Below are 25143 nucleotides of genomic sequence, written 5' to 3'. Positions count from 1 at the left end.
ACTCTGCGCTGGTCCAATCTAGTCAATAAGTGTGCTGTCTTTCAAGATGCTGAGTGCCTCAGCTCCCCATTGAAGTCAGTGGGAGCTGAGGGCGATCAGCACCTTGTAGGAATAAGCCCTGAATGTGCCGGGGTCCTGCAGAAATAGCTGTCTGTGGTCACGGAATGACAGGCCGTGTTGTGATGCACACACACACAAGGGGGCAGAGTTAAGGTTGCACATGCACCCTGGGCTTTGGCACTTCCTGGCTTTTGAACGTTTTGCTTTACAGCCCTGGTTGTCCTAGTGGAGTTTTCTTGTGTGGGGAATTCTTAAACGGGGTTTCAAGTGGAGTTAGGGTAGGGTACATACTTGAGCAGTTATTAGGGTGACCAAATGTCCCAATTTTATAGGGACAGTCCCAATTTTGGGGTCTTTTTCTTATATAGGCTTCTATTACCCCCCACCCCCTGTCCTGATTTTTCACATTTGCAGTCTGGTCACCCTAGCAGTTATGGCCCTATTGACTCTGAATTTCGGGTCTGATCTGATGGGGAAGAGTTATTTCTTTTAAATTCTAGGTGAAGTTCTAAATGATCTGGGAACAGACTTAATCTAAACCCAGGACTAGAACTCAGGCTATTTTGAATCTTTTTCCTTTGATTTTATTAATAATCAAACCCAATGCGTTGACCCATTCGGGGCTTTGATTAGGTCCTTGCCCCAGTTTTCCATTCCAGAACTCCTGTTGCCCTGAGCTGTATTCGCTCTGTGCTTCCCGAAGCAAATACAGCAAACAGCTGACTTCAGCAGCTGAACTAGCGGAGGAGAGGTCACATGACCACAACCGAAAAACAAGAGTGAGAAACAATGCCTTGGCCAGCCTTTGTTCTGCCTCCGGGATCTCTCTGTGCGGCAGCCAGTCAACAGAGCAAGTAACCAGGGTAAGGACGCCAGCCAGCCTCCTTTTATAACAGCTAGTTTCGGGACCCCCCTGTCCAAAATCCTAAGATTGAAGCATTCAGGGGCAGAAAGACCCCCAAACACAGTGGGAACTGCTGTATTATTGCAACTAGTTTTAGAGCCGCTCAGGCTAGCAGACTAGCTCCGGGCTTTAGTCTGAGCTCCAGGCAGCCCAGGATTTTCAGGGGAGATCCGATTATCGGGTGTAACTTTGGCCCCCTGCTCGTTTTGTTTACGAGCAAGACAGGCAGATTTCCGTCCCTCTCTGGGTCCTAAAGACCACCTGTCTGCTCAGGGCTGGTGTTTGCAGTGCACATGCTTTGTTACACATTTAGCATGTCTTCTGGTTACTCGTCACTTGCTGAATACTGGCCTGGCCTGACTGTTATGAGCGTTTGCAGTTCCATAGCTCTGGTGCTCTGGAACATGCCGGTCACAAGCAGTGTCTGCACAATCTGTGCTGCTGCTTGATTTAGGGGTCTAGATGTGAGGACAGCAAAAGGAGCCTTCTGTGTCCATCAGCCTGCCGGAGCTGCCAGCAGCTGATGAGCTCTGAGGCCAGTGAGAGGAATGGGGACTGTTCAGAAGGGCCAGAGAGGGTGTGCATCTGGGTAGAGATTGGGTTTAACGCTACAGATCCACAGTCAGTGGGGCTGAACTTCAGGTTTATTGGGTGTCACGGACTCACAGATCGTGCCCACTCTTGGCCCCGTGCGGTCCATGGGGGGGGTGCCCCTATCCGTGTGACAGCCCTTCTCGGGGGTCCACTCTCTCTCAGGGTTAAGCCCCACCACCTCCTGGAGCCTTAGCACACCTTTTTCTCACCGTGGGCCCCCTCAGGGAGTCCCCTCGTTCTGGACCCCTGGGGCCTCCACCCCCCAAAGGGGTTGATGCAACCCTGTTCTCTAGACCAGAGTGACTCCCAGCCAGAGTAAAACAGGAGGGTTTATTGAGAGTTGAACACAGCACGAAACTCTCAGGGCCTCAGGCCTGGCCTCCCTCAGCCCAGCACATCCCAGTCTCCCTGCATCCAGGTGGGCTCTGCCTGCTCCCCCTCTCCAGCCCAGAGCCCCCCTGCTTCCCAGCTGCTCCCCCTCTCCAGCCCCAAGCCCCACCTCTGTCCATTGTCTTCTCTCCAGGTAAACAGGGTCGTAAACTGGGGCTTCCTCTCCTCACTTCTGTCCTCTGGCTGGAACCGGCTGGTTAGGTCACTGGGTCCTCACTCTGCAGCCCATTGTTCTCCCACTGGCCAGAACCGGCTGCAACTCCTGAGCTGGGTCTCCAGGTCAGGGTCTCAGGTCACCAGTCGCTGGGGTATCCATCCTCCAGGCCATTGGCTGGGGTCCCAAGTTCCCTCTCCGGTCCTCTGTAACAACAAACTCCCTCTCCCCTCAACTCGTTAAACCAATAACACCCAGGGAAACTGAGTCCCACCCCCTCTGCATGCAAACCATTGAAACCCCACCGAAAACAAGAAAAAAACAAGAAAATCCCCCACTTCATCACATTGGGTTAATAACTAAATAGTGAGCCAAAGGCTGCAGTCAGTTACACCTGACCCGGAGATGCTCCCTGGACTTCTATCCCATAACTGAGGCCAGGATTCAGCGCACTGTCTCTACATATTCCCTTAGCATGTGCATAACCCCAGTGCTATTGGTGGCCATGAATGATCCAGCCATTTTTGCTAGTTCCTGATGCTACTTCCAGGTGTCTGTCCTAGCCCATTCAGAGCTGGGGGAGGGCATCCTCGGGATGCAGTAGTTTCCTAGCTCTGGGACATGGAAATGGTTTAAGTAGCTCTTTCCCTCTCCCCAGCTCCACGTCCCTCATACCCAGCACCAAGAGCTTCTCTAGCAGTTCACAGGCATTCAGTAGGCCGGACTCTCCCCTCACACTTGTGTAAATCAGGCGTAGCTCCCGTGAAGTTAGTGAAGTTACACCAGTTTGAAACTGACTTGCTTGTCAGGGCTGTCCGACCCTGCGTTGTTCTGCTGTTGTTTGCCCAGGAGAAGGGGCTGAAAGCCCCAGCCCGCCTGGTTAAGATGTCCAACATACTATCTGTATGAGGACAGGAGACTGCCCCTTAGGGCGGATGACCAGGAGAGCGCAAAAAGAAGCAGGAAAGAAAAGCAGTTGCGCCGCCTTATCTCTGCTCCTAGCTCCTTGCAGCTTTGGCTCTCTGGGTTTCTCTTCATTTCACACTCAGCCAAAGTCCTTTCTCTTTCTGCTGACTTAGCCCCTGAACCCGAGCAGAGGATCCTGTTGCGACACTTCCCTGGTTTAATCAGTGACTTCAAAGGAATTGGCTCAGCACTGCAGCCGCCAGGCTCTGCAGATCAGTGTGTGGTCTCCCTGCCAGGGCTCTGATCACCTCTCCCCACTGCCTTCCCTCCTACTGCAGATATGGAGCCCAGGATGTTGCAGCTCCTTCTCGTCCTCCATGTCTTGGCCCTCCCAGTCCAGCTCTGTGGTGAGTACAGAAGCTTTCTACACACATTCTTCCTGTACCATGAGAGACTTTTAAAGGCAACTCGCTGCTTCTCCCCACTTCCGCTCCATGCATGCATCGATTAACACATGCAGACCCCGACCAGGGTAGATGGAAGCACCTCTCTTCTTCCCATTAAAAATAAACCACAGCTCAGTATTGGTGCTGCAGTAGGGGGTGCTCTTCCCTGTAAGTCAGTACTGAAGCAATGCTAGGAAGTCCTTGTGCTGCTGAACATATGTCACAAGACATAACAGAGCTCCTGACTGTTCTTGAGCATTAAAGAGTCCAGGCGGTTTTGTTGAGATCAAGGGTGTGAGCCCTGATATCGTCCTGACCAAATCCCCTTGTGGTTTTATGCCAGGATTCATCACTCCCTGCTTTAAACTGTTGTGTAGCTTTGCTGTATGCTAGGAAACAGATGCTGTCTTCCTCTCCAGAGGTGGCTGTTTTTCACTAGTGGGTGGCATGATTTGGGATTCTTCATGATGGAAAGCATTGTATAAATGCTAGGCATTTTTCTCTTGGCTAAGAACGAGCTTGAACTCCCTGACAGAGCCCAGATCTGCCCATGAGCAGCCCTAGATTCCCGCATGTCTGCAGTCACTGGGGGAGTAATGCATACACTTGATTCAGCTTCTCTTCCAAGTAGTTTCTCTTTGGTGCTTGTGTCTGGCTCACTTGGTTTTTATTTCCTCCCCATTTCCTGGAGTGATGATGGTTTTCCTCTGAGCTGTAGGAGGTGAAAGGTCCTCAGATACCATGGCAATGGGCACTGTGTACGGCCCTGGATAAAAAAAAGTGCAGACGATAAGCTCAGGGCATGGCTACACTTGCAGATGTAGAGCGCTTTGAGTTAAACCAGCCTTCATGGAGCGCAGTAGGGAAAGCGCTGCAATCTGTCCACACTGACACCTTCAAGCATACTGGCGTGGCCACATTTGCAACACTTGCGGCGGCATTGGGAGTGGTGCATTATGGGCAACTATCCCAGCATGCAAGTGGCTGCAAAGTGCTTTTCAAATGGGGGGAGGGATGGAGTGTGACAGGGAGTGTGTTGTGTATATGTGGGGGGAGAGAGAGTGGGGTTTTGGGGGGCTGAGAGCATGTCAGCATGCTGTCTTGTAAATTCAGACAGCAGCAGACCTCCCCCTCCCCCCGCCCCTCTCTCTCACACACAGCATTCCACAGTAATGGCTTGCATGTCGGCTGTCAGAAACGGAGCTTTGAAAGGGCATTTCCGCATTCCTACAGAGTTCAGAACAATGACAAGAGTGGCCACTTGATTTAAGGGGATTATGGGACATTTCCAGAGGCCGATCAGAGCGCAGTAATGCAACACCTCGTTCACACTGACGCCTGGGCGTTGTAGCTAAGGCGCAGCAAACGTTATTCCTCTCGCTGAGGTGGAGTACCAGCAGCGCTGTAGCCACGGAGTCAGAGTGCTCTATGTGCCTTGCCAGTGTGGATAGGTAGTGAGCTAGTGCGCCTGGGGCTCCTTTATTGCGCTGTAACTCGCAAGTGTAGCCAAGCCCTTAGTGTTGCATTCCTTTTTTCACTGGAATGCAAGGCATTTTATTGCTAACGTTAGGCCACATGTGGGAGCGAGCTCTGCCCTTGGTGTGAGCAAACAGCTTCTGTTGAATTGGGAGAGACCAGTGCACTGCTTTATGTCCCTCTCCTCCTTCCCCACACCCTATGTTTTTTAAAGTTAATTTAATGCTCTGAGGTTCCTGGAGCCTATCTGTGCCCAGAGCAGACGCAGCATGGGCAGCGGCGATGGATATCTCCCCCTTCCCAGTGCATAAATCCTGACCTGGAGGGACCTCCTTCCTCTAGTGGAATGTAGGGTGAAAGCCTGGCCCCACTGAAGTCATTGTGGGTTTTATTACTGAACAGGGGCCAGGGTTTCACCTTTGGTCTCCATGTCCATAGGCGCCGACTCCGTGGGTGCTCCGGGGCTGAAGCACCCACGGAAAAAAATTGGTGGGTGCTCTGCACCCACCGGCAGCTCCCCGTGGCCCCGCCCCGCCCCCCTGCTCCAGCTCGCCTCCTCCTCCACGAGCCTGCCGCCACTTCCTGCTTCTCCTCCCATCCAGCACTTGCACCGCAACACAGCTGATTCGTGGGGCAGGGAGGGAGGGGGGAGAAGGGGGAATGCGGCACGCTGGGGGAAGAGCAGGGCGGGGATTTGGGGAAGGGATCCAATAGGGGCAAGGAGGGGGCGGAGTTAGGGCAGGGACTTTGGGGATGGGGTTGGAATGGAGTTGGAATGGGGGCAGGGCCAGGGGCGGGAATGGGGTGGAGTCGGGGAGAAAGTTGGCACCTATGTCCATGTCTTCTTGATCCTTGGCCCCTCAGCTGAGAGTGCCAGCCACGGTGCCTAGTAGTGCCAGTTATGATGCCCCCCTAGTGGTGAGGACACTTGTCCCCTACAGAGTTGTCCAAGACTCCCAATATATTTCACGCAGACCACCAGCCAGATGGAACCAACTTTGTCATTGCTCACTTGGGACCAGATTCCAACGGGTGGCTTAGAGTCAAAAGACTCCATATCTCCTTCCCGGTCCCCTCAGTCAAACAGTCCTCTAGATTAGTATCATGCTAGTTTCATACCCGTGAGGTCACGTAGCAGGCACATTCCTTGGGTGCATTCAGCTCTTCAGTTATTCTTTTAATTGTACATGGGCCATGACTGACGGTTTCTCTCCCTGCTGCCCCAAGGTCAGAGTCTCTCTGGGAGGAACCCTGCTTCCCGCTTTCCAAGGCTCAAATCAGGCTGTGTAAAATAAGACTCCAGCTACTGGAGAGAGGCACTAGAGAAATAAGGCTCCCCTAGATGGATATTGCAGGAATCTGTGTCAAGCAGGCCCAAAGCTTTAGTTCCAAGACTTTGCTGGAGACCCCTGAAGAATGTGAAATAGCACAGAAAGCGTTTATCAGATTCAGCCACCACAAAGTTGTCCATCTCAGCTGTGTCTCCCAGGAAAGCCCCGTGTGCAGCCAGAGCTGGTGCCGCTGCCTTCCTTTATTAGGGATCATATCTTCTTGTTCTCCCCCCAAAGCACCTTCCAGCCCTGCTGAAACCAAAGCAACTGACCTTCCCAACCCAGACCACAGGGGGCAACCAATTTGGATCCAGTTGCCCTGTCGGTAAGCCATTGTTTCCTTCCCTCTCATGTTAGCCTCCAGCACCTGCAGGAGGTGTTAGTGAGGCTGTTAGTGAGCCTGGCTTACTAAATAAGATTTTACATAGACTGTATAAAGCATCAGGCATCTGTGCTCCGTCCGTTCCAGGCCATCCATGAGTTTGGACTCAAATTTAAGGTAAGGGCACAATTCTGAATCTGAAAAGTTTGAACCCAGAATGTTAGATTCCAGCCTAAGGACTATGCTCTTAATATTTTTATGTAAAAAACCCAACCCTTAGTGACTTAGTGTTAACAGGGACTGAACCAGCACCCTCTAGAGCTAGAGGCATAACTGCCTCTTGCCTGAGCTAAATCCAGATCTCTGAGTAGGAATGCTGTCGCAGACTCTTAAATCTCTCTGTGGTTCAGCCACTACAGAGCGCCCCATTGTTTGAGCCTGGGTTACATTTACATGAAAGCTTAGCCCTGGTCTATGCTGCAAACGAGTGTTGGTATAACTGAAAATCCACACCCTGAGCAACACAGGTGCACCAACCTAACTCCTGGTGTAGGCAGCGCTATGCTGACAGGAGGGTTTCTCCTGCTGACACAGCTACCACCCAGGGCCATCCTTAAGCATATGCAGGCTGCATAGGGCACCCAAAAATTTGGGGCACCACTGGGTCTTAGCGTCCACCCTTCCACCTCTTCCTCTCCCTGTTCTCACCCTTCCTGCAGGATCCCACAGGCAGGCTCCCACAGCTAGCTGCTGCAGCCTGGTGAGTCTTCCTCCGGAGGGGATCTAGTAACTTAAAAGTGAAAGGTTTCAGAGTAGCAGCCGTGTTAGTCTGTATCCGCAAAAAGAGCAGGAGTACTTGTGGCACCTTAGAGACTAACACATTTATTTGAGCATAAGCTTTCGTGGGCCACAGCCCACTTCAAAAAGTGAATGGAACATATAGTAAGAAATTATACACCTCTACCCTGATATAACACGAATTCGGATATAACGCGGTAAAGCAGTGCTCCGGGGGAGGGGGGGGGGCTGCGCACTCCTGTGGATCAAAGCAAGTTCGATATAACGCGGTTTCATCTATAATGCGGTAAGATTTTTTGGCTCCCGAGGACAGTGTTATATCGAGGTAGAGGTGTATATAGATCCAGAGAACATGAAAAGGTGGAAGTTGCCATACCAACTCTAAGAGGCTAATTAATTAAATGAGCTATTATCAGCAGGAGAAAAAAATGTTTTGTAGTGATAATCAAAATAGCCCATTTCAGACAGTTGACAAGAAGGTGTGAGGATTCTTAACATGGGGAAATAGATTCAATTTGTGTAATGACCCAGCCACTCCCAGTCTCTATTCAAGCCCAAGTTAATGGTATCTAGTTTGCAAATTAATTCCAGTTCAGCAGTTTCTCGTTGGAGTCTGTTTTTGAAGCTTTTCTGTTGCAAAATTGCCACCTTTAAGTCTATTACTGAGTGACCAGAGAGGTTGAAGTGTTTTCCTACTGGTTTTTGAATGTTATGATTCCTGATGTCAGATTTGTGTCCATTTATTCTTTTGCATAGAGACTGTCCGGTTTTGCCTATGTACATGGCAGAGGGGCATTGCTGGCACATGATGGCATATATCACACTGGTAGATGTGCAGGTGAATGAGCCCCTGATGGCGTGGCTGATGTGATTAGGTCCTATGATGGTGTCACATCATATCAATCATATCAGCCACGCCATCAGGGGTGAAATTTCATAAACACGTCTATTGTTATGGAGATCACACAAAGTAAATTAGTGTTCCCTTTTTCTAAAAGCAATGAACATTGTTATGAACACACTAAACCTCTGTGACTGATTAATTTAAAATAATGTCTTTGTTTCAGTGAGTTAAATTTGTAGTAATTTGGAATGATTACTTTATGAAGGCTTAGGAGTACATTTAAAATATAAAATCAGCTTAGAAATACTGATTAAGAAAATGTCAAACAGAGAAGAGTGCATCATATATTCCATAATATTTAATGTTGTATTCAGCAGGACAGCTGACTTGCCCTTACTACAAAGTTTTTGCAAATAAATCTTTGACAAACTTCAGAGTATATCAAAAAACCCGTGGCTGACATTTTTTATTCCCAAGTTTAGTGTTTTTAATTAGGTATCTTCTGCATGTCCAGTCTTCACCATCTGGCATGCAGTAGAAAACACGCTCCATTTCTTTAGAAAGAAATTGCAGAAGAGTGTTTTTTCAATGTCATTTGCTTCATTTGGGTTCAGGGATTTGGCTGGAAGGGAGTGAGCAGAGAAGGGGGAGGGGGAGTGAAGAGAGGAGGGAGACAGTGGGGAGAGGGCAGGGCCTGGGCAGAGTGGGGCAGGGCCTGAGGCGGAGCAGGAGTGGAGTATGGACAGGGTCACAGGCAGAAGAGGTGGGCTGGGGAGCTAGTCTCCTCAAGTGGCAGCTTCACCCACCGCCCATGACAGCAGGTAAGAGCGGGTGGGCTCCCACACACCCAGCGCGCGCTGCAGTGTCCTTAGGCAGGGGCCGTATTCACAGAGCCTAATGCGCTGGCTCTGCACATTCTGTGTGAGGGAGAGGGTACGGGGGTCTCTGCGGGGAACTGTGACTCTGCCGCCGTGAGGTGGGCCAGGCGGCTCGATATCCTCTGCTTCCTCATCCCTCCCCCTGCCAGGCTGCGAGCCTGGGCTGCTGTCAGGCATAGGGGCACCAGCTTAATAATACTGCATAGGGCCCCATAAATCCTAAGGACGGCCCTGCTACCACCACTCGTTTAGGTAGTTTTGTAATGTCAGCAGCAGCGTTCTCTCCCATCAGCATAGAGTGGCTACATGAGCAATCTTACAGCAGCGCTGCTGCATCCGTAGAGGTGTGCCGCTGTAAGCTTGCTAGTGTAGATATGGTCTAAATATCATGGATTGAACAGAGACATTGGATTTATGGCTTATTATAACAGTCTCCAACACCGAGAATTGTTGGCTCCTGGCTCTTTCACTCCCTGGTCTTTTGTACCTCTCTGCTGTAATCAAGCCTGCCTCTGGGTTGGGATGAAGCTAGAAATGTCTTTGACTGCTTACAGCAGGGACCAAGGAGATGGTTCCCCTCTGCAGATGTCCCCCCTCCTCTTTCCTTCCCCACAATAGTGCCATAACATGACCGTGCAGCAATGGGAGGGGAAGAGTGGATGAAGAGCAGGCTGTGCATGGGAACTGGCAGCCGCAGGATGGAGTGCCACTTCCACAAATGCTGCAAAACTAGACTGATGAATTCTGCTATGCTGGAGACCTCTCCCCCTCCACAGAACCAGTTCGGCATGGGCAAGCTTCCCTGTGCCATCCCACCCATCAGACTCATCCTTCACCCAGCAGGCCAGTTCTGAGAGGGAGGAAAAGACTTGCTTTTCATCACCTTGGCCTCTGTACTGACAGGGAGTCAGATAACATCAGCCAAGACCTAGCCACCCACCCCCTAAGGGCCGATCTAAGCCTCCTTAACTCATTTCCTAGCAGCAGCAGCAGCCATCAGTGATTACTGACCTGGGATGAATTTGGACCAGTGACCTAGATGTGGACAATTCATCAGCCTATTCATTCTCAACCCTCTGCACCATCCAGTTTCCATGCAAATTCCATTTGGTGTCGTGGAAAATTTCTAATGCTGAGTCTAGTTCAATACCAGACATATTACACCCCCAGGTAAATGAATATTTCAGATCTTACCCAAATACCTGCTTACAGCCAATTCTTCTTAGCTAAACTAAAATTTATTAAAAAAGAAGAGAGAGAGAGAGAGAGAGTATAGGTTAAAAGATCATTACACATACAGATATGAATGAAGTTCTTAGGTCAGTTTTATAGTAGAGATGGTGAGCTTTTGAGTTGCAAAGAGTTTGTTCCAGAATCAGTTCATCAGGTTATAGTCCAATGTCCAATATCCAACATCAGGGCAATCCAGAATGGAACTGGAAACCACAGTCTTGGGACTCAAACTTCCCCTGATGAAACTTAAGTAGATCTGAGGTAACAGGATCAGGGTCCAAGCATTCTTTTATAGACCACTGGCAGGTTATGATAGCCTCTTGACAGCAGATATTCCTTGGGTGAAGAATAGTTGCTTAGAAATAGAATTACCTATTTCCTATGTATACACAGGTAACTAGTTGTGTTCATCAGCATAAGGTAATTATCCATTAAGCAGCTCATAGACTGTTTACTACAAACTTTAAAGAGAAATATAGGTTTCATCTAAATGCTAATATTCCCTTTTGATCTCTGAATCAATAGATTATGGAATCATAGAATATCAGGATTAGAAGGGACCTCAGGAGGTCATCTAGTCCAACCCCCTGCTCAAAGGGGGGCTAATCCCCAGACAGATTTTTGCCCCAGATCCCTAAATGGACTGAACTCTCAACCCTGAGTTTAGCAGGCCAATGCTTAAACCACTGAGCTATCCCTCCTGCCCCCAACCTGAGCCATCTGTTTACATGGTTAACATCTAACAAGATATAAGTAAACACAATTAGTATTCTAATTCTAATTCTCTAACCATACAGATTTGCTTTTCAAAGCTCTAGTCTATTTAACATGAAATGGCCCTAATTACAATTTACATACTTTTTAAACATGTCTCTAAAGGTTAAAAATTAGGATAATTTAACCTGTGAGCTGCTTAATCCTTTCTGGACTTGTGTCACATTATCCAAATTGCAGCTAATGGAAAATATAGCAACATTTCATCTCCTATAAGGCTGCTTTTATTAATCATGATATATGGGAAGCACCGGACAGGTACTGGTCTCCTTGCTGGGAGACCTCAGTTCTCTTCCTGGCTCTGCATGATTTGTTGCGGGACTTCAGACAAGTCATTTCCCCTTCTCTGTGCCTCAGTTTCCTAAAGGGGAACTTCACTTTGTGAAGCAATTTGAGATTTACGGATGATACTCTGAGTGTTACGGACTTGCTGTTTCTTCTTCGAGTGCTTCTCATATTGATTCCAATTAGGTGTGTGCGCACCACGTGAACGATCGTCGGAAGATTTTTACCCTAGCAACACTCGGTGGATCGGCTGAGGCGCCCCATGGAGTAGCGCGCTTATGGCGCCGGATATATGCCCCTGCCGACCCAGCGCCCCCTCAGTTCCTTCTTACCACCCGTGATGGTTGTTGGAACTGTGGAGCGCAGCTAGCTGTTCTCCACCCTCCCTAGCATTTGTCTTTCATTTGTGTTAATATTTCTCATCAGTGATAAGTAGTTGTTAATAGTTGTTTACAGTTGTAGTAGTTAGTGTAGTTAGATTAGATTAGTTTCTTTCTGAAAGGGAGTGGGGTCTTTCCCCCCGCCCGATGCCTAGGCCCATGCCAGGGTCTCCGGGTTTCACACCCTGCTCGGCTTGCCTGAGGCCGATGCCGACGGGAGACCCCCATGACTCCTGCCTAAGGTGTCTGGGGGAATTCCACCAAGCGGACAAGTGCCGCATTTGCAAAGCCTTCAAGCCAAGGACCAGAAAGGAGTGGGACTTTAGATTGAAGCAGATTCTCATGGAGGCAGCACTTAGCTCAGTCCCTTCCACTTTGCAGGACCCGGCACCGTCATCGTCGGTGCGGAGTGCCCCTGCGGCACCGACTGGTCTGGCACCATGTTCAGACTCATCAAAAGACACGCGCCAGACCTCCACAGCACCTCCACCACCACGGCGCCAGTCCCTGTCTCCGAGTCAAAGGAATAAGCATCCCAAACAAGTGCCGGCCGCTTCCAGCTTGTCGGCTCACCAACCGCCGGCACCTCCCGCACCGCAGCCAGAGCCGCGTCCATTGCTGGAGCGCATAGGACAAGTAGCAGCTCCTGCACCGTCAACTCCAGCACCGCAAGGGCCGTCGAGTCCGGTGCTTGTGAGCTCCCCGGGGCGCACCATGGTTGAGCTGGGACTGCCTTCTACACCAGAGACCTTCTCAACAGTGCAGGATTTGATCGCGCTCACGGAGCCGGTTCTTCAGCAGCCGCCGGTGCGGACACTCCGGTCAAAAGGGAAGCCGTCCCTGATGCGACCTCCGTCACCCAGTGAAGCAGGACAGTACCGGTCCCGATCCCGATCGTGGTCCCGGCACCCGCCTCGGCACCACTCGCAGTCCCGGCAGCGATCTCGTTCTCGACGCCTGTCGCACTCGCGCCGCTACTCAGGCTCACGGAGGTCTGAATCGTCGTACGGCCGGTACCGACTGAACTCTCGGCGCCGATCTCAGGGCCGATCTCGTCGGAGGTCTCCATCGAGATCTAGATCAGGCTTTCGGTACCGCTATGACCGAAGGCACCGTTCACCATCTCGGTACAGCTCTGCATCACGCCACCGGTCCTCGGCACCGCGCGGCACCAAGGGACTCGGCACCGTCCCGTATGGCACCGCGTTGGCCGTCCCGCTCCGTTTCTGCGTCATCATGGTGGCTGGGGGAGGGCATTCCATGCCCAGGACCAGGGCGAGGGCGATGCAGGCCGTGGCTGGAAGAAGTCCAGGACCCAGGCCAGGAACCCCCACAGTGGTCTTTTTGGACCCCTTGGGCATACCATCAAGCCCAAGGGACTCTTTCGAGGGCCTCTCATTCCACCCCTTCGGAGCCACGAGTACCAGAGGCCACGGTATCTCGCCCCCCCCCCCGGGGGGATGCTGAGGCAACTGCTCCAGTGCCATTGCAGGCCCACTCTGCTAACATGACGGACCTTGAACAGCAAGACCCTCCACAGGAGGGCCTCAGCCAGGGTCCTTTAGCCCCGGGGGTATCTTCCTTGTCCTCGCCGGCCAAGGCGGTGGCGGGCACTACAGTTACGGGTCCTCCCCCTATGGACCTCCGCGCCCACCAGGAACTGCTCCGCAGAGTGGCGTGCAATATGAACCTCCAAGTGGAGGAAGTGGTGGAGGTAGAGGACCCGGTGGTGGACATTCTGTCGGCGGAGACACCGTCCCGAGTGGCCCTCCCCGTCATACAGACTATACAGGCCACTGCCAGGACAATCTGGCAGTCGCCATCCTCTATTCCACTGACGGCCAAGGGCGTGGAAAGGAAGTACTTTGTTCCCTCTCAGGAATACGGGTTCCTTTACACACACCCCCAACCGTGCTCCCTTGTCATGGCTTCGGTCAACAAAAAGGAATGCCACGGCCAGCAGGCCCGTGTGCCTAAGTCAAAGGACACTAGGCGCCTAGACTTGTTTGGGCGCAAGGTGTACTCAGCGGGAGGCTTACAGCTCAGGGTGGCTAACCAACAGGCACTCCTGAGCCGTTATGACTATAATTTGTGGGTATCTATGTCCAAATTCAAAGAGTTGGTCCCACAGGAGTCCAGAGAAGAATTTGGAGCTCTAGTAGAGGAGGGCAAGAAGGTGGCCAGAACCTCCCTACAAGCCTCTCTGGACGCAGCGGACTCGGCGGCTAGGACCCTGGCCTCGGGCATAGCCATGCGCCTTATCTCATGGCTGCAGGTCTCTGGATTACCACCAGAGTTGCAACAGGGTCTGTTCTCTGAAAAGACAGACTCAAGGCTGCAGAGTTTGAAGGACAACCAGGCCATCATGCATTCACTGGGCATGCATACGCCGGTAACGCAGAGAAGGCCCTTCAGGCCGCAGCCCCAGAGATTCTACCCTTCCCCTCGGCCAAGGCAGGACTTCTCGAGAAGACGTGGCCAGGGTAGTAGGAGGAGACAATCTGGCCCTCAGATGGGCCAGAATCAGGGCCCCCCCAAACCATCGGCGGGTCCCAAGCAAAATTTTTGAAGGTGTGCCCGAGGGCGGAGCACCAGTCTCCTTACAGGATCCTTTTCCACCCTTCACCAACCGCCTCTCCTATTTCCTCCCTGCATGGTCCCACATAACATCAGACCGCTAGGTCCTATGCATGGTAGAAAGTGGATACCGACTCCAATTTGTTTTGTCCCCCGCCTTCCCACCCTCCCTCCTCGTCCCTCTTCAGGGACCCCTCTCACGAGCAACTCCTTCTACAGGAGGTGCAGTCGCTCCTGGCTATCGGAGCGATAGAAGAGGTTCCAAGAGAACTGCGGGGCAGGGGGTTTTACTCCTGTTACTTCCTAATCCCCAAGGCAAAACGGGGGCTACGGCCCATTCTGGACCTGCGCGTACTCAACAAATTCATGGTAAAGTTGAAGATCCGCATGGTTTCCCTGGGGACCATTATTCCTTCCCTGAATCCTGGAGACTGGATCACCCTCGACATGAAGGACGCGTACTTCCACATAGCGATTTCCCCACACACACACACATACAGGCGTTTCCTCCGCTTTGTGGTCAACCAACAGCACTTCCAATTCACCGTCCTCCCTTTCGGCCTTTTCATGGCCCCCAGGGTGTTTACAAAGTGCATGGCAATTGTAGCTGCTTCCCTTCGTCGACAACAGATTCAAGTGTTCCCGTATCTCAACGACTGGCTTATTTGAGGTCGCTCCAGAGTCTCATGTTCAGACCAACATGACCATGTTCAATCGACTAGGCCTACTGCTCAACGTCGCGAAATCTACTCTGGTACCAACCTAGAGAATAGAATTCATAGGAGCAATCTTAGACTCTGGCCTAGCCCGGACACGCGCTTCCAGTCCATAGCGAACGTCGACCGCCGCCTGCAAACCTTCCTGACCTCAACGGTGAAAACATGCCTATGCCTCCTGGGACACATGGCATCTTGCATGTATGTGACCAGGCACGCCAGGCTACAACTATGTCCGCTGCAAGCCTGGCTATCAACAGTTTACTGACCAAGTCGGGACAGTTTGCACACAGTGGTTACCATTCCGCCAGGAATATTAGCCTCTCTAGACTGGTGGTTGGACTCCAAGGTAGTGTGTGAAGGGGTGCCATTTCATGCCCCACAGCCCTCCGTCTCCCTGGTCACAGATGCGTCATCCCTGGGATGGGGGGCCCACCTCGGGAATCTCCGTACACAGGGACTATGGTCGACAGGAGAATTATCCCTAGACATCAACGTACAGGAACTCAGAGCAGTGCGCCTGGCATGTCAAGAGTTCCAACAGCACATTCAAGGCCGTTGCGTTGCAATCCTCACAGACAACACAACGGCCATGTTTTATATCAACAAGCAAGGGGGAGCCCAGTCGCCCCCTCTCTGTCAGGAGGCCACTCGTCTGTGGGAATTCTGCATAGCCCACTTGATCCATCTGGTGGCGTCGTTTCTCCCCAGAGTCCAGAACACCTTAGCGGACCGCTTCAGCAGATCATTCCTGGCTCACGAGTGGTCAGTTCGCCCGGATGTTATCCATTCTGTCTTCCGGAGGTGGGGCTTTCCCCTGATAGATCTATTCACCTCTCGCGACAATCGGAAATGCCAGGTGTTCTACTCTCTCCAAGGTCGCTCCCCGGGTTCTCTTTCGGATGCCTTCCTAATACAGTGGAAGCCTCACCTGTGCTATGCCTTCCCTCCATTCCCGCTAGTTCACAGGGTCCTGCTCAAACTGCACAGGGACAGAGCCCGGCTGATTTTGATCGCCCTGGCGTGGCCCAGGCAGCACTGGTATACCACTCTCCTCGAGCTGTCAGTGGACATTCCCATCCCACTCCTGCTGTGGCCAGACCTGATCACTCAAGACCACGGACGGTTCTGTCATCCCGACCTACAGTCTCTCCACCTCACAGCGTGGATGCTGCATGGCTAAATCAATCTGAGCTGTGCTGCTCTCACTTGGTTCAGCAGGTACTCTTGGGTAGCAGAAAGCCCTCTACCAGATCCACATACTTAGCCAAGTGGAAACGTTTTTCTTACTGGTGCGCCCGGAATCATAAGACCCCCCTACGGGCGTCAGTTCCTGTCATCTTGGACTACCTCTTGTCCTTAAAACAGCAGGGCTTGGCGATATCATCCATCAGACTGCACCTGGCAGCTATTTCAGCGTTCCGCCCGGATAAGAACAGGCGTTCTATCTTCTCCAGTCCCATGGTCACTAGATTTCTCAGGGGATTGGAGCGCCTGTTCCCACGAATTAGACAGCCAGCCCCTATGTAGGATCTTAACCTGGTCCTCTCCAGGCTCATGGGTGCCCCCTTCGAGCCCATGGCGACCTGCTCGCTCCTGTACCTTTCCTGGAAAACAGCCTTCCTCGTAGCTATCACCTCGGCGAGGCGGGTGTCTGAGCTCAGGGCACTCACATCGGAACCACCATATATGGTGTTCCACCAGGACAAGGTACAGCTGCGACCCCACCCCACCTTCCTTCCTAAGGTGGTGTCTGTCTTCCATGTCAACCAAGACATCTTCCTTCCAGTCTTTTATCCGAAGCCACACGCTTCTCGACGAGAACAGCTGCACTCCCTAGATGTTCGCAGGGCCCTCGCCTTTTACATCGAGCGAACAAAACCTTTTAGGAAGACGACCCAGCTGTTCGTATCTGTAGCAGATTGGATGGTCTCCACTCAGCACATCTCGTCCTGGATTACATCATGTATCCGTGTGTGCCATGACTTAGCTGGTGTCCCAGCTACACACCTGACCGCCCACTCCACTCGGGCTCAAGCTTTGTCCTTCGCCTTCCTGGCGCATGTGCCCATACAGGAGATCTGTAGGGCAGCGACTTGGTCATCGGTACATACCTTCGCTTCCCACTATGCCATAGTGCAGCAGTCCAGGGATGATGCGGCATTTGGTTCAGCGGTCCTTCGCTCCGCGACATCTCACTCCGACCCCACCGCCTAGGTAAGGCTTGGGAGTCACGTAATTGGAATTGATATGAGCAAGCACTCGAAGAAGAAAAGACGGTTACTCACCTTTGTAACTGTTGTTCTTCGAGATGTGTTGCTCATATCCATTCCAAACCTGCCCTCCTTCCCCTCTGTCGGAGTAGCCGGCAAGAAGGAACTGAGGGGGCGCTGGGTCGGCAGGGACATATATCCGGCGCCATAAGCGTGCCACTCCAGGGGGCTCCACAGCCAACCCACCGGGTGTTACTAGGGTAAAAATCTTCCGGCGATCGTGCACGCAGCGTGCACACACCTAATTGGAATGGATATGAGCAACACATCTCGAAGAACAACAGTTACAAAGGTGAGTAACCGTCTTTTTTCTCACACAGCTGCCTACCCTTTACTCTGTTCCATGGCTTCATAGAATCATAGAATCATAGAATATCAGAGTTGGAAGGGACCTCAAGAGGTCATCTAGTCCAACCCCCTGCTCAAAGCAGGACCAATTCCCAGCTAAATCATCCCAGCCAGGGCTTTGTCAAGCCGGGCCTTAAAAACCTCCAAGGAAGGAGACTCCACCACCTCCCTAGGTAACGCATTCCAGTGTTTCACCACCCTCCTAGTGAAATAGTTTTTCCTGATATCCAACCTGGACCTCCCCCACTGCAACTTGAGACCATTGCTCCTTGTTCTGTCATCTGCCACCACTGAGAACAGCCGAGCTCCATCCTCTTTGGAACCCCCCTTCAGGTAGTTGAAGGCTGCTATCAAATCCCCCCTCATTCTTCTCTTCTGGAGACTAAACAATCCCAGTTCTCTCAGCCTCTCCTCATAAGTCATGTGCTCCAGACCCCTAATCATTTTTGTTGCCCTCCGCTGGACTCTTTCCAATTTTTCCACATCCTTCTTGTAGTGTGGGGACCAAAACTGGACACAGTATTCCAGATGAGGCCTCACCAATGTCGAATAAAGGGGAACGATCACGTTCCTCGATCTGCTGGCAATGCCCCTACTTATACAGCCCAAAATGCCGTTAGCCTTCTTGGCAACAAGAGCACACTGTTGACTCATATCCAGCTTCTCGTCCACTGTGACCCCTAGGTCCTTTTCAGCAGAACTGCTACCTAGCCATTCGGTCCCTAGTCTGTAGCAGTGCATGGGATTCTTCCGTCCTAAGTGCAGGACTCTGCACTTGTCCTTGTTGAACCTCATCAGGTTTTTTTTTGCCCAATCCTCTAATTTGTCTAGGTCCCTCTGTATCCGATCCCTACCCTCTAGTGTATCTACCACGCCTCCTAGTTTAGTGTCATCTGCAAACTTGCTGAGAGTGCAGTCCACACCATCCTCCAGATCATTAATAAAGATATTAAACAAAATCGGCCCCAGGACCGACCCTTGGGGCACTCCACTTGAAACCGGCTGCCAACTAGACATGGAGCCATTGATCACTACCCGTTGAGCCCGATGATCTAGCCAGCTTTCTATCCACCTTACAGTCCATTCATCCAGCCCATACGTCTTTAACTTGGTGGCAAGAATACTGTGGGAGACAGTATCAAAAGCTTTGCTAAAGTCAAGAAATAACACATCCACTGCTTTCCCCTCATCCACAGAGCCAGTTATCTCATCATAGAAGGCAATTAGGTTAGTCAGGCACGACTTCCCCTTCGTGAATCCATGCTGACTGTTCCTGATCACTTTCCTCTCCTCTCCTCTCCTTCCATTCTTCCTTCCTTTGTTTTTATCCAAGAAATCCCCAGGGGAAATTCTGCTCTGATCAAATGCCTGAACACGGAGCTCTTGAGACTCAGCCAGGATCTGACGGAGGAGCTCAACCCTAGTGTGTATGTGGCCCTTCGTCTTTCTGCTGACCACAGTCTGGAGAAAGAGGCCCAGTACCTCCAGAGACTGAAGAATGTTTTCCAGCCCAGTGCCAGCAGGTATGGCCAATGGAGCCCAAATCCCACCATCAAGAGTGGAACAAGGAGCAGGGCCCCTCTGTATCTTGCCACTTGCAGGAGCACCCTTGGGGCAAAGGCATTCTAGATGAACACGCTTTCCCCCTGCCCTCCCCAAAGCCTGTCTTATTCCTGTCATGGGCTCCTCTCAAAGGGGCTGGCTTTCCGCTCACTTGTGTGTGGTGACCTCCCACACTTGCCCCAAGATCCTGTGCCCCAGCAGCTCCAGGGGAGATGCCCAGACAGTGTGAGGGTAGGCATGGCTCTCTGCTGATTTACTGTTGGCGTGGGGCCGGATGCATTTACGGGCTCCTGTCAGGTACACAAAAGGCTATGGTCAGTCAGGCCCCAAACTTTGCTAAGGATCTTCAGAGACGCCGCTGTCCCAGTGCTGGTGTTTGCTGCCCCTGGGGACACAACTCCCCTCAGCCGGGGGGTGGGGGAGGCGGGAGGGCTGGGGGCACGTGTGGGAAGGAGGAGCCAGGTGGTGAGTATTTGACTTGTGTTGTCACCTCAGCTCCGTAGCAGGTGGCCAACAGAAGCAGCCCAACACGGGCCGCCTGGCTCTGTACCTCCTAGCACTGCGGGCTGCCTGCCAAGACATGGAGACGCTCATGGGGAGGCAGCTGGTGACCCGGTTGAAGTACCATCTGCACAAGGAGAAGGAGCAGATAGGTAAGAGGGCACTGCTCGGGGCTGGCACTGAGGGCTACTGCAGAGAGTGGCAGGAAGCTGCCTGGGGTGGCGTGCAGCATCTCTGGGACGCTTCCCAGCTCAATGTCCCTGCCAGAGAACGGGGGTCAGTGGAACACTAGTTCTTTGCTCACAGCTCAGGCCCAGTGGCAATATCCCTCCTGAGCCATTCATAACAAAGAGCCACACTGGGAACACCAGGAAGCATCTGTCCACCCCCACCCCCAACTCAGTATGCACCGGGTAAGGATCAGAAGTGGGGGCAGTGGCTTGGATTACAAGCTTGCTGTATTAGTTCCATCCAATGGGGTGCGATGAGGAAAGTCCCTGGTGCAGAATCCCGGGACATGGAGGGGGAGGGATGGCTTGTGCTGGGGGAGGGGAGCTCATCCTGATTCCTTTCTCCTGCTTACAGCTTTCAAAGGGAACGGCCGCCCCATCACCAGTTACTACCAGTACAGCCTGGGGGTCTTGGCCCTGTGTGTCCATGGCAAGAAGATCGACACCCATGTGATCCAGAAGCTCCTGAATGCTGAGAAGCACAACAAGTTCACGCATGGCGGCAAGCTCTCCGTGGGTACGTGCTTGTTGGCATGGTCCTCTGTGCCAGCTCCCCAGGCTAGCCGGCCTTCCTGCCCTGACTGGAGATAGCACAGCCTTTGCATCTCCCTTGGGAGGTACATGCAAGTCAGCTCCCTCCGAGAGGGGTTTGGTTTCTCCCATTCTCAGCTCCGTGCTCCAGCCACACAGGGCCGTACCTCCACTGAAGTCGCTTGGGCATGGGGTGGTTCTCTTCGTAACCCCTTCTCCTGCTCTTCCTCACACAGACACCAAGGCCATGGCAGGCTTGGCCTTCGCCTGCCTGGAGCAGGCCAACCTCTACGAGCCCAGGCTAGTGGCAGCGATCAGCCTCGCTGTCCAGAGAGTGACGGACAGGATTCTCCAGGCTCAGACCACCAAGGGCACCTTCGGCAACATCTTCAGTAGCCCACTGGCCGTGCAGGTGGGGAGAGCGGGTCTCTGGAGCACGTCCTCCTCCTGCGTGGCTTGCAGGATCCCAGCATTGCCAGCTTCCCGTAGCATAGCCCTTTGTTCTGGGGGAGCCCTCTGAGGATACGTCTGCACTGCACACAAAGCCCGTGAGACATCCACACTGCAAAGAAGGACCCGCGGCACCGAGTCTCAGAGCCTGGGTCAGCTGACTTGGCTCACCCGGCAGGCAGTGTGGATATTTGGCTGCGCTGGAACCCGAGCTCTGAAACCTGGCAAGGGGTTGGGTCTGACAGCCTGAGCTCCAACCCGAGCTGCACATCTACACAGCTATTGTCAGCCCCGTAGCACGTATCCTGCGAGCCCAAGTCAGCTGACCCAGGCTCTGAGGCAGGCTGTGTACTTTCGGTGTTTCCAAGTCCATGCTTGAACGTCCACATGGCATTGTGAATCTGGGTTTACTGTTGTTGGACTCGGATCTCAGCTGTGCTAATGTGACCATGCTGCACTATGCAGACCTTCTGACTGGTGTCTATGGCTTGAGCTCCCTCCACACTGCAAAGTGACAGGGTTTGGACCCGAGTCGCAGCAGGACTTGGGTGCTGACCCACCCCCAGCAGGGTCCTAGGACTGGGCCCTGAGTGCTTGCTGACCAAAGTCAGACTGATTTGTGTGTGGATGAAGGGGTGCTTGAGCTCAAATCTGAGTCAGAGCCCAGGCTCAGTGTGCAGTGTAGACATACCCCGAGTCACCTGCTTGTCCATCAGCATTACCTCTGCCCTGCCCCATCTTCTTACCGTACAGAGTACAAACTGGCTTAAAGGGACATTGTCCATTTAAAAACATAGGGCCTGGGTCAGGTCTCACACTGATGTTCTGCTTCAGTGGAGTTACTCCTGATCTACACCAGCATCTGGCTGATGTAGATTTTTTCCCAATGTCCTTGCCTGATTTAGTACCATAAAACTGACAGAGGTCAGCAAATCAAATCCAGTCTTTATCACCAGGCTAGCTAGGTTTCTGGGATCTCTTACCCTCACTCCTTGCTGGAAGGCAGTCCTCTCTGGGGTGGAAGCAGCTGCTCTTTAGCAATCTCCATCATCACTGCACAGTAACTTAGGACAGGAAATTAAGAACAATTTCAGCTGATCCTGGAGTGGGAAGAATGATCCCATGTTGGAATTTGGAGATCCTGGAGTTAACGGATTCCGCTCTGAGAAAAAGTGCCAGTCAATGTGTGAGGGCCACAAGCAGGAAGGGCCTTGGTTTTGTCTCATTGGTTCATTTGCTTTTTGCACTTGGCTCAGCTCAAATAGAAAAACTAGTTGGTCGGTTGTGCTTCCTGGTTCTCCTGCACTAGCGCATGGCCAGCCTCTCTGAGTTTCTAACATAGGGCGAGCAGGGGTGAAATTGAAATCCTAGTCTATTTGAATCTTTTCTGAGTGCCAGGCCAACATTATTTGGCAATGCTCCTTTAATGGAAAGCACGCAGAATGATGATGAATAGGACTCTGTGTCTTTCACAGAGGTTGCGGAAATTATGGATTTCATGACTTTCTGTGACCTTTGTGACTTCTGCAGTGGCCAGTGTGGCTGAACCCAGGGCTGCCCAAGCAGCTGGCCCCGGGGACCACCTGAGCAGCGGTCCCAGGGGCGCAGTTTGGCGGCCCGCAGCAGCGGTCTCAGGGGCGGACGCAGCAGCGGCGGGTGAGCAGCCCAGCAGCCAGCCGCACCAGCACTGCTGGAACAGCCCCGGGCAGCTGGCCCCAGGGAGCACCTGAGCAGCGGCCGGTGCAGCTGGCCCTGGGGACCACCTGAACAGCGATCCCGGGGGCTGTGGGAATAGCCGCAGCTCAGTGGCCCCCAGCAGCTGGTGCCACTGGCCTGTGAGCCCCCCACCCAGCAGTGGCCCCCCAGCTTCCCCGCCCAGAGCAGTGCCTCCTGGCCCCTAGCTAATATTTAGTCAGGGGTATTTATGGTACGAGTCATGGGCTGTGAATTTTTGTTTATTGCCCGTGACCTGTCTATGATTTTTACTAAAACTACCTATGACTAAATTGTAGCCTTAATGATGAGCAGGCTTATTTATATGGAGATATATCTATCTCATAGAGCTGGAAGGGGCTATGAAAGGTCATTGAGTCCAGTCCCCTACCTTCACAGTAGGACCAAGTATCATTCCTGACAGATTTTTGCCCCAGATCCCTAAATGCTCAAGGATTTAACTCACAACCCTGGATTTAGCAGGCCAATGCTCAAACCACCTCCCCCCTAGTTAGCTGTAAGTGTGTTTGGCACACATGGGACAGTCACTCACCCCAGGGATAATACCACCCCAGGCCCCCCAGCTCTCTTCCCCCACATGTTAAATTGTGTCAGGCTGCTGACGCTTCACCCCTACAGGTGTTACTATCCTGCCCTTCCTCTTACAGTGACATGCTCAATTTTATCCTGACCCCACATCCATCCCCGGGTGGGAGCAAACTGAGCAGGTGTCCGCCCACCCAACTCATGTGAAGGGAAGTAGCTGCCTTGCAGGGGGTGTTGCCCGCCAGATGGTTCACTTTCCCCTGTAGTTGGCTTTGACACGGGGGGTCAGCTGTTTGAAATGAGGCTTCTCTCCCTTCCTCTGAACCCTTCCTGTTAGCTCTTGATCGCCACCGGGATGAGCAAGAAGCCAGAGTGTCCCAAAGGCATGGATGCCCTGCTGGGGAGCCTGGAACAGGGTCACTTCCAGAACCCCATGATCATGTCCCAGCTGCTGCCCGTGCTGGATGGCAAGAGCTACCTGGATATTGCCACCATGGAGTGCCGGGCAGAGCAAGGTAACAGGAAGGACAGGGATGCTAGAGTGAGGGGCAGGGTTTGGGAGCCCTGGGTCCCACACCTAGTTGCAGATCCCACCAAGAGGAAGGGAAGGGGAGAGGCTAGAGTTACAGTCACTGCAGTAGGGACCTTTGAAGAAAGGAGCTAGGGTGGAGAAATCCCAGGAGCCCAGCAAACATGCCCCGAGAAGAGGGAAGACTAGGGTAGCAGGTTGTCATGCTAGGGCTCCCCACAGGGGTCTGCGCATAGGCGCCGCATAGGTGTGTGTGGGGGGGCGGGATGGGGAGCTGCCAGTGGGTGCTCTGCACCCACCAATTTTTCTCCGGCTGGAGCACCCACCGAGAAAAATTGGTGGGTGAGGAGCACCCACTGGCAGCTTCCCGACCCGCCCCAGTTCACCTCCACCTCCGCATCCTCCCCTGAGCAGCTGCTGTGTCCTGTTTCTCCCCCTCCCTCCCAGTGCTTTTTTGTGCGGCAAGCTGGGAGGGAGGGGGGAGGAGGAGTAACGCAGCACACTTGGGGAAGAGGCGGGGCCAGGGTGGGGATTTGGGGTGGGGATCCAATAGGGGCAGGGAGGGGGCAGAGTCAGGGCAGGTCCGGGGGGGCTCGAGCACCCACTGGCACCAACAAAAGTTGATGCCAGTGGGTCTGCATGACTATTGGTGCTTCGGACAGCCTCTCCCTCTTTCTCAGACACTTTGGAGCTAGACACCAAGTGCCCAGGATCCAGGACAGTAATTCTGGGGACCAAGATGATCACCGTTCAGCTGGCTGTGGAGCACCCTCCGAGCCCTGAGACACTGTACAACCACTCCATCCAAGTGCCCTCTGGGTCCTCCCTCCAGGACGTGCTGAGAACCGCTGTGGAGCAGGGCCCTGAGCAGTTCACGTGAGAGCCTCCTGCTTGTGCTGGGAACAAACTGATGGGGAGGCCTGGGAAGAGGAGCGCGCCGCCTCCTAAAGGGGCGGGGGGAGGCAGTCCAGGGCATGCCCACCCACAATGCTAGCAGGGAATCTGCCTGCACACCTCCAGGACTAATGCTAGGAAGAGTGGCCCGGGGCCCAGGCCTGTAAGGCAGAGCTTCTTGGTTCCGTTCCTGGCTCTGACACTCATTCACTGTGTGTCCTTGGATAAGTTGCTCTCCCTCCCTGTGCCTCAGTTCCCCCTGCCCCGCTCCCATAATATGGGGATGATCACACCCACCAACCTGCTGTGTAGTGCTGTGAGACCCTTCGGTGCAAAGCGCTGTTAGTTCAGTAACAATACAGTGTCCCGTCCGCCTTCTGGACCTGGTCTGGATTTTCCCGGCCCCCTCAGGGATTCCAGACAGTTACCAGGTGTCAGATTCTTACGACAGTTCTGGGACATCCGTCACTATGAAACAACCCCTCTGTGCTTGAATA

General features: G+C 52.7%; 1 protein-coding gene across 2 annotated transcripts in view; it reads left to right on the top strand.

Moving 5' to 3' along the window:
* The first annotated feature begins 813 nt into the window (after positions 1 to 813).
* The window catches only part of TCN2 (transcobalamin 2), a 28504-nt gene continuing 4174 nt past the window's right edge, over positions 814 to 25143 (top strand). The window contains exons 1-8 of one of the 2 annotated variants that reach the window (XM_054006493.1): positions 814 to 923; positions 3347 to 3415; positions 19023 to 19212; positions 19748 to 19905; positions 20339 to 20500; positions 20751 to 20926; positions 23561 to 23738; positions 24433 to 24628. In XM_054006493.1, the coding sequence (XP_053862468.1) occupies positions 3349 to 3415; positions 19023 to 19212; positions 19748 to 19905; positions 20339 to 20500; positions 20751 to 20926; positions 23561 to 23738; positions 24433 to 24628 (1127 nt within the window). In that variant the 5' untranslated portion in view covers positions 814 to 923; positions 3347 to 3348. Of the gene's footprint in view, positions 924 to 3181; positions 3416 to 19022; positions 19213 to 19747; positions 19906 to 20338; positions 20501 to 20750; positions 20927 to 23560; positions 23739 to 24432; positions 24629 to 25143 lie in introns of both variants that reach the window. The other variant, XM_054006492.1, reaches the window with a different exon arrangement.

This window comes from Malaclemys terrapin, chromosome 16, assembly GCF_027887155.1.
Source record: "Malaclemys terrapin pileata isolate rMalTer1 chromosome 16, rMalTer1.hap1, whole genome shotgun sequence".
Lineage (NCBI taxonomy): Eukaryota > Metazoa > Chordata > Testudines > Emydidae > Malaclemys > Malaclemys terrapin.
Note: the sequence above shows the minus strand (reverse complement) of the source record. Positions and strands in the feature narration are given on the sequence as shown.